The sequence below is a fragment of the Aethina tumida genome, chromosome 2 (genome assembly GCF_024364675.1).
Source record: "Aethina tumida isolate Nest 87 chromosome 2, icAetTumi1.1, whole genome shotgun sequence".
Classification (NCBI taxonomy): Eukaryota; Metazoa; Arthropoda; class Insecta; order Coleoptera; family Nitidulidae; genus Aethina; species Aethina tumida.
In genome coordinates this window covers 24,727,361-24,743,619 of record NC_065436.1, presented here as the reverse complement: position 1 = coordinate 24,743,619, position 16,259 = coordinate 24,727,361, and the positions used below count along the sequence as shown (strand labels likewise).

The 16,259-nt window shown below is 30.4% G+C and overlaps 1 protein-coding gene across 1 annotated transcript; it reads right to left on the bottom strand.

The window, feature by feature from the left end:
• Positions 1–997: 997 nt before the first annotated feature.
• Positions 998–1,842, bottom strand: LOC109596568 (histone-lysine N-methyltransferase SETMAR-like). Its single transcript, XM_049963302.1, has 2 exons — positions 1,282–1,842; positions 998–1,234 (listed from the first exon to the last, which is right to left on the bottom strand). The coding sequence occupies exons 1-2, from the start codon at positions 1,840–1,842 to the stop codon at positions 998–1,000; spliced, it is 798 nt and encodes a 265-aa protein (XP_049819259.1).
• Positions 1,843–16,259: the final 14,417 nt, after the last annotated feature.

The window sequence follows — 16,259 nt, the reverse complement described above, 5'->3', positions numbered from 1 at the left end:
AAACGGAGAATTCCATCTGTCCTTTGAAGAGAAAACAGTAAATTTAATTTGTTTAGGTTGGATGGTAGAACGTCTGTGAGGTGGCCAGTAGGGCAACTATACCATTTTAAATACCAAATTCCTACGGTTACATATGGTGGCGGAAGCATTATGATTTGGGGATGTTTTTCTAGATCCAAAGTTAGACCCTTGGTTGGTAAAATGGATCGTTTTCAATATAGGGACATATTGGAAAATACCATGTCTCCATTTGCCGAGGAAGAGATGTCACTTCTTTGGTTATTTCAATAAGACAGCGATCCCAAACACACGTTTAAATTATTAAGGAGGTCGGCTCAGTTCTCCGATCTAAATCCCATTGAGCATTTTTGGGAACTATTAGACCGTCGTATCCGAACAAAAAACATCAAAAGCAAACAAGAACTTCTTTAAACCATACAGGAGCAGATAGAAGCCAATTAGTGTTAATTTTTTATAAATATTAACAAAATACTCCATTTTTTTCAGACCAAATTGATTTTTTATTAAAAAAAAAGAAAAAACCTGTGCTTATAATGATCATTGTGATTAATGGACCGATCTTGCAGATTTGTTCATATTTGCAACAGATTAGAGAAAACATTAAGTAAACTTTGTAACATGTAAATATCCATACTGTGTTTCAAATATATGGTGGCGGAATAACTGAATTTTGAATGCAATAATGTAAAATTTTTATTCTTATTGAAAACTTTTTTAGAACCTATTGGGTTGTTCGAAAAGTAATTTCGTTTTTTTTTGTGGAAATAAAAGACAGTTTTCGTATAATAAATAAATAATACTTATATATATGAATTATATATTGGCCGTTCTGGTCCAACACCTTTTGCCATCTTTCTGGTAGTAGCATAATTCCACTCTCATAAAATTTTTGATCTTTACTGGCAAAAAACTGATCGAGGTGGTTTTTGACCCCCGCATTTGAATTGAAGGTTTTACCATCAAAAAAATTTTGGAGTCACTGGAACAAACAATAATCCGATTGTGCCAGGTCTAGAGAATATGGTGGGTGTGGCATTGTATCCCATTCAAGCTGTAAAAGCTTTTGGCGTGTGTGAGGTCTCGCATTGTCTTGGAGAAACACTCCATCTTTCCTGTTGATTAATTCTGGCCTTTTCTGTTGAAGTGCATCATTCAGTTTGTCCAGCGGATGACAGTAGACTTCCGAATTAATCGTTGTGTTATCCGGTAAAAGCTCAAAAAAACGATTCCTTTAAAATCCCACCAAACAGACAGCATCACCTTTATTTGGTGAATATCGGCTTTGGAAATGGTTTGAGCCGGTTCATCTTTTTTGCTCCATGACCTCTTGCGTTTGACGTTGTTGTATACAACCCATTTTTCGTCCCCACAGATGATGCGCTTCAAAAACGGATCATTTTCGTGACGTTTGAGAAGCGAATCACAGACGTCAATGCGGCGACACAGATTTCTCTCTGTGAGAACATGGGGAACCCATACATCGAGCTTCGAGGATAATCCCAGGCCTTTCAAGTGGTCATAAACTGTTGAATTTGATAAATTTAACCTCAATCCGATCTCACGTGTTGTTATTCGCCGGTTCGTATCACCTAATGCCTTTATCGCGTCTTCATCAGCATCAACCGGCCTTCCCGAACGTGGTGCATCTTCGACATCAAAATTGCCGGATCGAAATTTAGCGAACCAGTTCTGGGACTGGCGTACTGACAACACACCTTCTCCATGCACATCGGTCAATTTCTTTCTGGCTTGAACAGCATTTTTACCCTTTCTGTAGTAAAACAGTAAGATATGTTGAAAATGCTGCTTATCGCTCTCCATATTTAAAAGGGCACCAACCAAAATCTACTACGTAGAATTAATTGGAATTTTTCACACACATGAGCTCTCAATGCATATAAAAATTATACGACTTAAGTGTGAAATTGGATGCAAAAAAATACAATTAAATTTTCTGTCGGGAAAAAACGAAATTACTTTCCAAACAACCCAATAGAATTTGTCAAAATCCTGAAACTTCTTTTGTCACGGAAGTTAATCTGGATCTATAATATCTTAAATACCTACCCGGAACAATTTATTTCATATGTTATTAGAAATTCTATTTTCTATTCAATGCTCACTTCAGTGTTACGATTTGATGTAACCTAACATATTGTTAGGATTAACCCAAAGATCCGTATTAAATTTTTTAAATAGCTTTCACGATATATTATAATAGAATATGTTACCCTTCCCATATTTACTTGGAGGACTTTCAAGAAGTAGTCATAAAATATGATAAAGTAATATTATATAATCTTGTGCTTTTATTTAGTTCGTCCGGAACAGACGAAATTATTAAATAATAACGCAAGCGGTATTATTCGCTCAATTACCGGAAGCTACGGAGTTGGCATGGAGATCGGGTTAATAGCTTTACAAATCCAGAAAGTACTTTGCGGATTAGGATTGAATCTCTCCTAAAATATAATAGTTGTAAATATAAATATTAAGCTCAGCCTTTTCCACGGGTAAAACTGAAAATAAACTTTATATTATATCCAAGTCCAAGAACAAAAAATTAATGCTCGTTTACTCTTGACTGCAGGTACTCTCCCATTTATGTTTAAGTTATATATAAATTAGAAGTCATTGAAATTCTAGTTTATTTATGATACGTGATATTTTTATTTTTATTTTGGTACATACGAAACATTTCTTGTGGTGTGTTTCGTTCGGTTGTTGAAGTAAATGCATGAATAAAATAAGAGTTTGATTAAGTTCGTATTGCCTAAGGCACCTATTTTACTTCCGATACGTAGAATAGAAAAATATAAACAAACATTTCCCTCAACAAATATTTATTTTTATGGAAACTTTTAAAACCAGCATGTAAAAAATTTTACCATTTTATGTTTTTATATAAATTTTATTTTTTATTCTATATTTATTTGAAATATTTCATTTATAAATCATAAATAATAGATACCAAACAATATGTCTATGAAATTTCATTCAAGTTTGAACAATTTGACAAGTTTACATACAACAATTTGAATTTATGTTCGAAAACAATTCAAATGTTTTATGGTGATGGTAATTATCATTAGTGGTCTTTGGTTGGTATTGCTTCCATTACTAACTTTGTTTATCTCTATTAGTAGAAGAGGTACGGACTCCTTAACGTTTCCGCTCAATGGAGCAACAAAACTGCGGTTAAGAAAGGCAGTAACAAAGGATTTATGGTGTATTAGAGGAAATAATAAGTTTCCACATCGACATCACTTGTTTATTGTATTTTTATCCGGGTTGTTTAAGATCAAAAAATATTACTCTTAATTTATAACTTACGCGTGTTGTTTGAAAAAAAAAAAATAATTATTGAAATTATGAGAATTTAAACAAAAACAAGTATTAAGTAATTTAAAAAAATCAAGACGTCATGGTTTATTTAATAAACTTCAAATTTGTTAATCGCTATTGGCAACACATTTATTATACAGAATATTATACTCAATTACTTTATCAATGTATTAAGTCCCGAATATTTGGCAAATTATGGTGTGCAAAAAGATCATAGTTCCTACTCCTATTGTAATTCACCCGCTGGGCGTACTGTTTATTATTATTGGATGCGCTGGCTGCGTGATACTTCAATATGAAGCCCTGAAGAGAGCAGCTGCAGCCAAGAAGCCAGCAGGCAACGAAGGAGATGATCAAGCTGAAGGAGAGGAAGCAGAAGGCTAGAAAACAGAAGGAATATATTATAGAATAGATAGCATTACGAAAATGTTCACATCATGATTGCACAATAAATTTCTAGCAGTTTTTTCCAAGTTAGTATTATTTATAGATACAAAATTTATTAATATAGAAAAATAGGGGAATTATGCTTTGACTTGTCCAAATTTGCCACCGTTTACAATTATTACATAGACCTTAAATTTGTTGGCTAGTGGAAAACATTTTACACCCCTGAATCAGTTAGAACTTATTAAACTGGGTAAATGTAGTTCATAACTGTGCGAGTAATAAACATATTGACAACTAAAATGTTTTAGTGTCATTTTTGACATATACAATGATATATTTCAGTTGGTGTGACATGATTTTGAACGAATAATTTGGAATTTAAACTGTATCTGATTAACTAGTCAGTGGCGAGAACTTCCGAAATGACCGGAATCGCAAATTAATGATTCGATGTAATTCGATTTTCTCCGCGTCGTTGTTTGCCGCATTGAGCCTTTCGCTGACACTGCAAAACCGAGATGATATAATACGTTTCGCCGACGCGAATCTTTAATTTTAATTCTGCTGATAAATGAGAGACATTTTCATTTCCTTTAGTTGGTTGCTTTGTCCGATTATAACTTCATTTACATTTTTCATATTCATTCAATACGGGGTTCAAGACCTCTTTCGAATTAAATCGTAATTTATTCGCGAGGTTTTCATATTTACACGAATAATAGGATTCGTGAGTATTGCAGCAGTATTTGTTCAACGCATTAACAAACATTAATCATTTAATTTAATTGCACAGCAGTAATTGTTACATTCACCATAAATAAATGTCTGAAATCAATGTTTATTTAAAGACTGATTGTGAGACCATTAATATTTGAAATTCAGTTGTATATTTCCAAATAGTACCATTTTCAAGTTTGTTTATGTATTTAATAATGTAACAAAGTAATATATAATACTTTATTTACTCTTTAGAAATGTTTGAGTTAATTATTTAATAAAAATATAATTTTAACAATATAATCAAAAAGGTTAACTTTTTTGGGTACATAATAATAATTTTTTATTTTGAAAGTACAATGTTTGATTGACAATAAATTAATCGAAAGCGGGTTGTTAGTAAAGCCTTGACATCTTTTATTACATCACCTTCACATTTTGGTGGAATATTATCCTTTGTCCATTCCCTTGGTCTTCTATAAATTGCATTAATACCTGGCTTAAGACAGTTCTTTTATACTGTCTTGGATGCTAAAGTTTGGAAGCTTGCTTTCATATACTAATGTCCAGTATAAGGGCATTCAGTTCTCTTGGGAGAACTACTAGAGAGAGGAACATATTTACTTATGTTTACTTCCACTGTTGATATGTATATCTTATACCCTACTTTTGACAGCTTAAAATTAGGAAATTCTAATAATTATCTTATATTTTTCAAATAATAACATTTTCAACTTTGTTGTTTGTTTCAGTTATATATATTGGGTTTATTTTTATTATGTTTTTTTTTTTAATAATTTCTCCATTTATTACCTACAAAATGAGTTCACACCGAAATTTTCATAACAAATAATTTGTTACAGTCTTAAATATATGATGAATGGAAAAAAATATTCTAACCAATGATTCTAGTAATGTTTTATTCCTCCTTATTATTAAATTAGGATCTTTTAGTATATGTAACCAGTATACGTTAGTAATTAAAACCATGTCTACAGGTTGATAATATTAAAAGTTATTAGAAAATTGGGGAAATATGGAGTTTACTCTTCCAGCTATTTATTGTCTAATTAAAAACTGGACAATATATTGAGCAGTTCTGTTTTGTACGTATTCATAAATTGGTATTAAAATTGAATATAAATCGACGTATGTAGCACAGCTATAATTTTTGACTATAAAACATGTTATAATAGAATTCTGCTGGGTAATATAAACAACAATTGGTGTGACGTGCTATAGCTTTTTATTGTTTCTCTTGTATCATAACTATAATGCCATTTTCAATTAATTATAATCATATTATAAATTAGAAAGCTTGTAAATTTGAAAACTAAATTATTTAATTAAAAAATATTTGTATATTAATTATTTAACTAAAAAAATATTAAATTGTGCATTCACCATAATTTTAAAAGGGTTTTGTACTGAGATTATGTATTTTTGTTGTTGTTTTTTATAATATTATTGAAAAACACCAGAATGAACTATTTTGATATTTTCAAATTAATATCACGTAGCAGTATTTACAAATATTACAGATTTTAATATTGTATAAATTTTAATTTATATATTTTATTATTTTTTAAGCTTACAATAATAGGTAGAGAACCCACTAATATGAAACAATAATATACAGAAATTTATTGACACCAATTTACATAAAACAAATAGTTTTACAAGCTTAATAAAAAATAATTACTAGAGAACTACTAGAGAGTGGAATATAAATATATTCACTTCCACTGTTAACATGTAAATCTTATACCTTACTTTTGACAACTTAAAATCAGGAAATTGTTGTACATTTTCCAAATAATAACATTTTCAATTTTTTTGTTGTTTGTTTCAGTAAATGACTTAGTAAACACATTATTTTAATAGTATAATCAAAAGGGTTAACATTTTTGGGTACATAATATAAATATATTATTTATATTAACTTTAAAATTAAAAAGTTGATAAACAATTGTTTCGATGAATAAAAATATCAGATACTCTATTTACTGCTTTATATCTCACAAAAAATTATTCTCAATAAATTGATCCAAAGTGGGTATTTGTCGTTTACCATATCCTTATTATATTTGTCTTGATACCTTTTTTCCATCATCTTCACATCCTGATGGAATATTTTTATTTGTCCGTTCCCTTTGTCTTCTAAAAATTGCGTTAATACCTGACTTAAAACAGTCATTTTATATTAACCTAAAAACTGAAGTTTAGATGCTTGCTTTCATAAATCATTGTCCAGTATGAGGTCATTCAATTCTTCTTGGGAGAACTACTACAGTTAAAAATATATGTACACATGTTCATTTATAATGTTAACATGTATATCTTATCCTCAATATTTGACATCTTAAATACATGAAACACTAATAATAAAATAATATTTTCAATATTGTTTATTTTTGTATTTAATGATGCAACAAAATAATGTTAATTATTTAATAAATAATTTAAACAATTTAACCGAAAGGGTATTGTGTACATAATAATATTTTTTTAACATTGAAATTAAAAAGTTGATAATTGTTTCGATGAATAAATATATCAGGGACTCTATTTACTGATTTATAATTCAATAATATATTCCCAATAAATTGATCGAAATCGTCCTTATTCAGATTTTGGACCCGAGCCAAGGCAGAAACCGCATTTCAACATGTAACTAATGTTAAAATAACTAATCTTATTGTACAAACCATTAAACCATAAAACATTGAGTTTGCCATGTTAAATTTAGTGTAAACTTCTATGCTCTGGTCATATTTATTATTTCATTGGCGTCAATATGCCAAATTGAATTTGGACAGAATGTAACTTTCTTCTTTGACTACAGTATTTTTTAATTTTATTTTAATAAATTGTTTGTAATTACGTTTTTTATTGTCAATTCATTTATAATATATTTGTAGGTCAATTTTCTAAAATTTACTTGGATGCTGCGGTTTAAAATATACCAAACACGCGTAACAGAAACACATCACTGAATAAGTCCTGTTCCTAATGTATAGGAAATTTTTATCCATTAATATACCCAACGATTTTTTAACGCTTCCATTGTGTATAATTTAAACCCCCAGCCTGGTCGCATACAAGTTTCACCGGGAAGCAGCAGTTTAAAAATTCAGTATCTGTTTCCGACCGATAGAACGGCTGACTTTTTGGACTGATTGATCGCATGAATTGTTGATGGACAGTAAGTGTAAAAGGGTTAATATTTAAAAAGAAAACGGCCAGACCATCGATGCACACAGAACGTGCGATACTTCGTCCTCCCTTTTGTCCTCGTGTAGCCACCATTAGGGCAGCACGCGACCAGTCACCTGTCACTTATATCTTATTGCGTGTACCGACGGCGGCGACCAGCACGTACTTTTCTGTTGGCCACCCCTCGATCCGACTGTGTACATTGTAGTCGGCCGGGGTTTTCTATTTCGCTGCCTTGTATTGTCTTCAACTAATTTATTAACGTCACTGCAACACCAGCCAAATTGAAATTAATCAATTAATTCACTGGTTTATTATCTTATCCGGCCAATCAATATCACTGTCGAAGCCTTTGTTGTTGTTTTTATGATGGGGGTGCCAGTTTTCAGACGACCAATAGAAAAAAAATTAAACACAAACACTTCGTTTGATTGGAAAGAATCGAATTTTTATTTGCCTGGGAGTGGACATAATAATATTTTCTTTTCTAGTTTGATGTTTGTTAAATAATTTAGATTTTCAATAAAATAAACAAGACAACAAAAATTTTATTTTTAATAAAATAATGATAAAGGCTTATTTGCAAAAACTTTTACAACAAACTAATCTCTTATATGATGTCTAAAATCCTGAGTTAATAAAGTCGTCATAAACAATTGATAAAATAGGAATTACACAAATACATAAATCAATAACTCTTTAAAACATCTATATTTTCATAATTAAGAAAGTTAAGGATGAACATGTAATTCCATGGTGCACACTACCCCATGTGAATTAATAATGACTCTTGCTTGTATACGTTTGTACAAATAAATATATAATATTGGAGCTGGCTGTGAGACAGCATGTTTTCCTGTCAGGGATTGCAGGACAAATAAAGGAAGACTATTTTTCACGCTGACAGTTTAGCTCAAGCTTTTTGATGCGAACGTGTTGAAACAAAGATATAGTGTCCAACCGCCTTGTCTTGTACACTCGATTTGATTAATATGGATGAAAATAGATTGTGACGCATGTGATAATTTTATTAAATCGTGTTTTTTTCCAAGTTTTTATTTTCATTTCCATTTCGAAATGGCCAGGTATAATGGTGAAAGAGTTATCCAGCTCAGTGAGTGAAACACCCCGTGATTAAATCTTGCATTAATTAGGTAAAATTAAGGGAAGTAAAAATGTATAAATAACTCATGTCTTTTGTAATACATTGGGTGAAAGGCGTTCCCACCAGAGGCAGTAGCACCTGATAGCGTGGTCGTAGAACTTAATTCACAATTACATGTTAATCGAGGTATAAATTGTTACGATAAGTGATAACGAAACCACCCCCATTAGACTGAGCATTTATCTCCCTAAAATTTAATATTATATCGGAATAGTTTGTTAGTTTTATATTATACCATTAGTTATATATAAATAATCATAATATTACTTATAGTTACAAATAAAAAATTAAGAATTGTAATATTTTATTAAAATATTGATAATTTGTAGAATAATTAAAGTAATATAATGTTTTGTATGTAATGTACATTTAAGATGAAAATACTTTTAGTTATACTTTTGTTTTAATGAATATTGGGTTTACTTTTATGTTTTTTAATAATTTCTCTATTTGTTATCCTACAAAATGAACACTGAAATTTTCATAAAAAATAATTTGTTACAGTGTTAAATATAACGTTATTATGATGAATGGAAAAAAAATTGTAACCAATGATTTTAGTAATGTTGTATTCCTCCAGTTTATTGCATAATTTATTTGCAGAATTGGGCATTACTCCTGCTTATTATTAGGTTAGGATCTTTTACTATATATAACCAGTATATGTTAGTAATTAAAACCATGTCTATAAGTTGATAATATTAAAAGATATTAGGAAATATAGAATTTATTCTTCCAGCTATTTATTGGCTAATTAAAAATTGGACAATACATTGAGCAATTCTGTTTTGTACATGTTCATAAATTGGTATTAAAATTGAATATAAATCGACGTATGTAGCACAGCTATAATTTTTAACTATAAAACATGTTATAATAGAATTCTTCTGGGTAATATAAACAATTAGTGTGACGTGCAATAGCTTTTTATTGTTTCTCTTGTATCATAACTGCAATGTCATTTCCAATTCATTAAAATCATATTATAAATTAAAAAGCTTGTAAATGTGAAAACTAAGTTAATTAATTAAAAAATATTTGTATATTAATTATTTAACTAAAAAATATTAACTGGTGCATTCGCCATAATTTTAAAAGGGTTTTGTACTGAGATTATGTATTTTTGTTGTTGCTTTTTATAATATTATTGAAAAACACCAGAATGAACTATTTTGATATTTTCAAATTAATATCACGTAGCAGTATTTACAAATATTACAGATTTTAAAATACTAATTTTACTTTTAATATTGTATAATTTTTAATTTTCATTTTTTTTATTATTTTTTAAACATATAATAATAGGTAAAGAACCTAATAATATGATACAATAATATACAGAAATTTACTGACACCAATTTACGTAAAACAAATAGTTTTACATGCTTAATAAAAAATAATTACATTAAAAATATATTTGATTTTGATAGTATTTGATTTTATTATCCAATATAGTATAGTCTTTCAGGGCGTCCTTTCAGATCGATACACTTATTCCAGCGATTTTTCAACTTTTTGATCCTGTCCGAAAATTAAAAAATTAATTTTCCAGGAGGTTTGCAAAATACTCCTCCGTGAGCTTAATTTTTTCATATAAACTAAATAATTCGTATCATATAAACTAGACAATTTATTAAATAACATAGACGTTAGTATAAGAGGCGCTCGAAATATGAACTTTGAATTGGGGTAACAGAAAACAAAAAAAAAAAAAAAAAAAATGTACCAGCAGTTGTGATCAAATTATATAAAAGATTATTGATCAAATTCAATAAAAATTTCAAAATAATGTAGCTGACAAACTTGGTAACTCATATCTGGACAACAAAAGAAGAGAATGGTCATAACTTCTTGGTGGATACACGCCCTCCTTTGCGAAAAAAATAAACAGAGATGCTGGACAACTTCAACAAATGAGATCTGACAGAAGTTTTTATAGTGGAAACATTTGTAGTTTCGATAAAAAATATATAATTTGCAACTTTAAGATGTCTTTGCAGAAATATGAAGTGCAAAAGTAAACTTTTGGTCAAATTTACCACCTGGATCTGTAATAATTGACTTTTGTTTGAACAGGATTCTCTTAATGTTATGTTGGGGATCGTGTAAAAATTGACGCCTTTACAAAAAAACCCTTTTCCATTGGATAGGATTGGTTAAACCATTGATTTACATTATATTGTCTACATTTTTTTAATGTTATTAGTATCATCCTTGAAACAAGTGATAAATCTGTATGTTTTCTTTGCATTACATTTAATCACCAATCCCAATGTAACAATATTGTAATAAAGCATAAAGTGTTTACTTCGTCGGGTAATAAAACAAAGCAGACATATCAAATTTTGGAAAGCGTCGTATGTGTCTCGAAATAAATAAATACCCGCAAAACACGCGATTTAATAATATAATACAGTAATAGGTCAACTTGCGTCACGAAGTCCGGCTGTCAAAAACGCAATTTGCATAAATTAAGTTGTAAAGGCAAAATATTATGCACCGCGATTAAGTTTACCGATAGCAGTTCCATCAGAAACCAAGATTCATGTCGGAAAAAAATTTAAACTGCGGAATGTACATGGTCCCTTCTAATTGCCTGTTGATAAATTGTCTTTCACTTGGCGTGCTTTGTTTCTATTAGTGTCAAATAAGTGGAATGTATCCGTTATTTTGTTACTTGGGGGAATTCCTGATAAAATTGCGAGGGAAACGGAAAAACCAAGAATATAACGACGGTCTGCTTATAATCGCAATGCGTCAATGTTTAATTAGAATACTGGTGCTGTATTAATAATTTATCTGTAAATGTTAATTTTAACTTGGAATATTTGGAGCGGAATTTTAATGATTGACTATTAATTAATATATAACGATAGTTCATAATAAATTTATTGTTTCTTTTACATAAACATACTGTACAAAAGTTCATCCACTTTTATTGAATTTGATTGTATACAGATCTTCGTCGAAATTTGAGATAGAGCCATTGGAATCGTGGAATCTGGGATCATCTCTACCTCATAGAAAGTAGTAGAAGACCGCGAATGAAGACTGATATTTGCCATTAAGAGTCAGTAGAGACCCTACTGTATCATCAACTAGCTACTATCAACTGGTTAATCAGCTAGAAAACGTTACAGGAGCTGGTGTCACTCCAGTTAGGTTCCGAAGACTCAGGTTTTTGTTCAAGAAGTCTGTTGCAACGTTTGCATTTGATTCAGGAACATAAATAACACTGATTAGAGTCTCATATTTACTGGATGGAAGAATGGAGTTTGCGTCTAGTCTACACGAAGTGTTCAACGAAATCGTTAAAGAGGTCAACAATTTTACCTATATTAAGCGGATTTGGGGAGAATTTTTTTATAATAGACGTACAGATTTGTATACAGTACAAAAAGAGTTTAATCCATCTGAATCCTGAAAGAAACATCATGTGCAATAGAGACAGTAAGTCTCCCACTATGGGACAGATTTCTACTGTCTCTGTCATGCATGATGTCTCTCTCTAAATTCAGACGGGTTAAACGCTTTTCTTAATGTATATGTAAAAGTTTATGTATGTCAAGACACTTTATTATTTCGTTTTTCAAACTTAAGGGGGTATTCTAATGTAGAAATTAAAAAAAATCGAATTTTTTTTCTTCCATATTTTCAAAGTTTAACTATTCAAGAATATACATATAGATATAGGCATTTTATTAGCCCGGCATCCAAATGGGTCCGGCCGGGTATAATAGAACAAAAGACATTAAGGGATTTTCAGAGAGTTTATAATTAGAGGAATTATTAACTCGATGTTTAGGTTCAGAAACTCAAAATAATAATGAGTCTCTAAACTCGTTGTTTTGGACTTTTGCACAAAAACATACTCATTCCGGAGTTCAGATAATTGAGATAGCAACATTTATTGCTGTTTGCAGGTTTCATTCCTATTTTAAAAATGATGACGCTTATGGGAATGAAAATTGGTTCGGAAGCTCATTCATTTGCTGTGAAACAAGACAACGCCAGGATTGACGGCTCCGAAATACGAACATCCAACGCTTCAAAGGAGGCCAGAACTGCTAGATTGGAAGAGAGAAGCGCCGAAAATAGTTTTTTCGAAGTCGAAGAAGGTCTGATGTATGAAGCAGGAATGGCAGATTGAATAAATGTAAGTATAGCATATCATTTCATGACTTTGACAGCGAAAAACTTTACGTGAAACTTTAAATGCGTTTTTCTCAAAACACTCTATTTCATTACGGTACCCACGATTTCTCGAGTTCTACTGAACCGATTCACTTGAAATTTTCAGAGAATCTTCTTCATAGACCTCTCTCGAGTATGAACTAGCCCCATCCCCAAATTTAAATTTTTACTATTTTTAAAAAATTCGTGAAAATGAAAAAAAAAGGTAAAAAAATGGCTTTTTCTTCAAACAGTCGCCATTTTGTCAAATTTTTAACTTGTCCCTAGTTCATGCAATTGCCACATCATTCTAAATTAATAATCTTTTTTTTTTCATTTCAGATTGCTAGGAGGGTTGGAATCGTGTGTATGGTGATGTGCCACTTTTTTGAGACCCCCCACTTCATCAGCTGCTAATATTTAAAATTTTTAAAATTTTTTTTGTTTTAATTTTTTTCTGTACTTTTGGAAAATTAATAAATAATTTATAAAAAAATGGATAGTAAAAATATTGATTGCCTTTTTTTACGACACCTTAAAAATCATCTAAAATTCATGTCTCTACACTAGAATACCCTCTTAATAATAAAATAGACAAATTTCAATTAAAACAAAACTTTATTAATCGAAATAAGAACCAAATGAGGCAACCATATTTGCACATATGGTGCATCATTTTGATTTTTAAAACATTTTTCGTGTAGGGAGTTGTCGAAATATTTGATCAGTTGTTGAAAAGTTTGGTAGATGAGGCAGACTCTATCAGATTCGCTTAATTGGCTAAAATTATTTCTTCTTCGCACTCTAGGCATTTTAAATGTTTAATATATATTACTGAATAGAACAAACTGTGCCAAAAACTAAAGATATAAAGAAAAAAAAAACGTTTTCCGATTGACTTCAAATTTTAATCATTTCTTATTTCAATTCTTCTGTTCTGGATAGCATAGATATGAAGAAATAATATGAATTTTTGATCTAAATTCTCTTAAAACGTGTCCGTTATTTGTTTAGCACGAAATAAATAATTTGAAATCAAGCATGGCCAAACGAATGTTTGCTCATGGCAATTGGAGTTTCGCGAGAAACTGCACCGTAATTATGAAGCTCGTTTTATATGCATTAATACCTCACACTATGTAGCCCAGCTTCGTGCTCAGTTGTGTATATGCACTTAGCATTGGCGTTTTGCAAGATCATAGAACTTTTGGCATAAATTCAGATTTTGCAACTTTCATCAAAGTACGCCCTAAAGCGGATAATCCGGGGCCAAGTCGAGTTTGTTGTAGCGTTCAATGCTCAGTGTCAGTGGACCTCCTTTTACGATCCTTGACTCCACGAATTTTACACGTCTCTAACGTCCGCGCATTCATGTGGAAATTAGTGTCATCACTTTTCGACTTTCGTAACGTTAACGACTAAATCAATCGATAAGTTTTATCGACGAATTGACGCGAAGGAATGTTTGTACCTTCGGAACTCGTTTGAGCGGCGCAAGGAGAATATTGTAATTTGCATGTCGTTTATTTGGTGGCAATCAATTTAGCAGTCCTGTAATTTATTTAGGAACCGCTCGCAGATTTTTTTCCATTGAGCGGCGGCGGCGGCATCGCGGCTAATTGCGTAATAAAATGAGTCAACTAGAATAATAAATAGGCCGGGGTCCGGAATAATATGGGCGCCGCGGAAGTGGTCCTGTTATTTTTTGTGCCGGCACAATAACTCAGTTTATCTGGCCATCTCAGATACCACCTCCGGTAATTTATCACACGAAGTGTGAATCACTGTGACAATTAGAAACAGACAATGCGTAAGGTAATGGGGGATAAGGGCGTCGCATGTTGACGGTGACACTATCTGACTTTTTGGAATTACAGTTTACAATGTTTTATTTCCTTTAAATAAAACACAACCAATTCATATCTTGTCAAATTAAATGTAGGTTTTGTCTGGTTAGAATATTCGTCTAGAAACTCCTACGGCAGTAACCGATGCTGCATCAACTCGTATCAGTAATAATAGAAACCACGAAATATTTTATTTCGTTCGAGTACATGTATTCGTAAAACCAAGACTGGAAAATTGTTAAGCTTTTAAAAAAGGCGTTAGACGTGGCATAGAATAACAGCGCATCTCCATATCATGATATAATAATGTTTATTCCCTTTCTTGTTTATTATTTACCTCCCGAGCAGAATACGACCCTTGGAGGTCATAAAGTAGTAAAATAAAGCACTCCTTACTGAATATTTTATCAAAAAGATATATACATTTGAAACTTAAGATATGCTTTTTCCTGGCCCGCAGGCCTTTGGATCCGTGTCGTGTGTATACAAAAATCCTTACGTCCTCTCACTGATTTTTTTTTTATTTTCTATTATGTGACCTCAATTCACTTGGTTTAAATTGCAATTAATATTGGTTGTTGATAAAATGTCATGTTTTTCGAATGAACGAATATAGTATACGTATATGAAATTACTCCCAAATATTTTCCAAATGGGATGAAGTTTTCCAGTACACAAGTGCACATAAACCTTATCATAACTTTTATGGCATACTCTCCCCTTCAAATAGTAAAATAAATTTCGGCTTGTAATATTTAGGTCTCAAAATATTATGGGATCTGAACTGTTGAATTTAAATTTTTTATTGCGATTCCCATAAACAGGTTTAATGCTTTAGAAATGCATCAAAAAGGTTATATTAAAATAAACAAAAAAATTATGTGTTTAAATTACTAAAACACAATATAAAAATTTAATGGAATTTAATAATTAAAAATAAAATTACTATTACTAAAAATACATTTTAAAATTTTTAATTCAAAAATTGTAAGCATACCCTTAAGTAAGATAAAAATTAAGAATTAAAAAAAGAAGAAATTGAATAAGACTAGAAAAAATTATATGCAATGTATCAAGAATTATAAAAATGTAAAGTTCAGTGGGATTATAAAAAATTTCGAAAAATAATCTTAATAATATTTTTTGCAAGGTACAAGAAATTGCAAAAAATTAAATAAAAATTACTTAAAAATATTTTAAAATTTTAAATCAAAAATTGTAAGCACAAGCTTAAGTAAAATAAAAATTAAAAATTAAAAAAAAAAAATAAAAATTTCCAAAAAATTATTTGAAATGAATTTGTACAAGATAAAGAATTTTAAAAATTGCAGAAATCAAGGAATTAAATAAAAATATTTTTCGCTAGGTGCAAATAATTCTAAACA

Excerpts from the sequence above, each read along its gene's own strand:
- LOC109596568 (XM_049963302.1), bottom strand. The coding sequence starts at position 1,842 with ATGGAGAGCGATAAGCAGCATTTTCAACATATCTTACTGTTTTACTAC. Across the intron at positions 1,235-1,281 it reads CCGATATTCACCAAATAAAG|CTTTTACCGGATAACACAAC; the intron begins GTGATGCTGTCT and ends CGTTTTTTTGAG.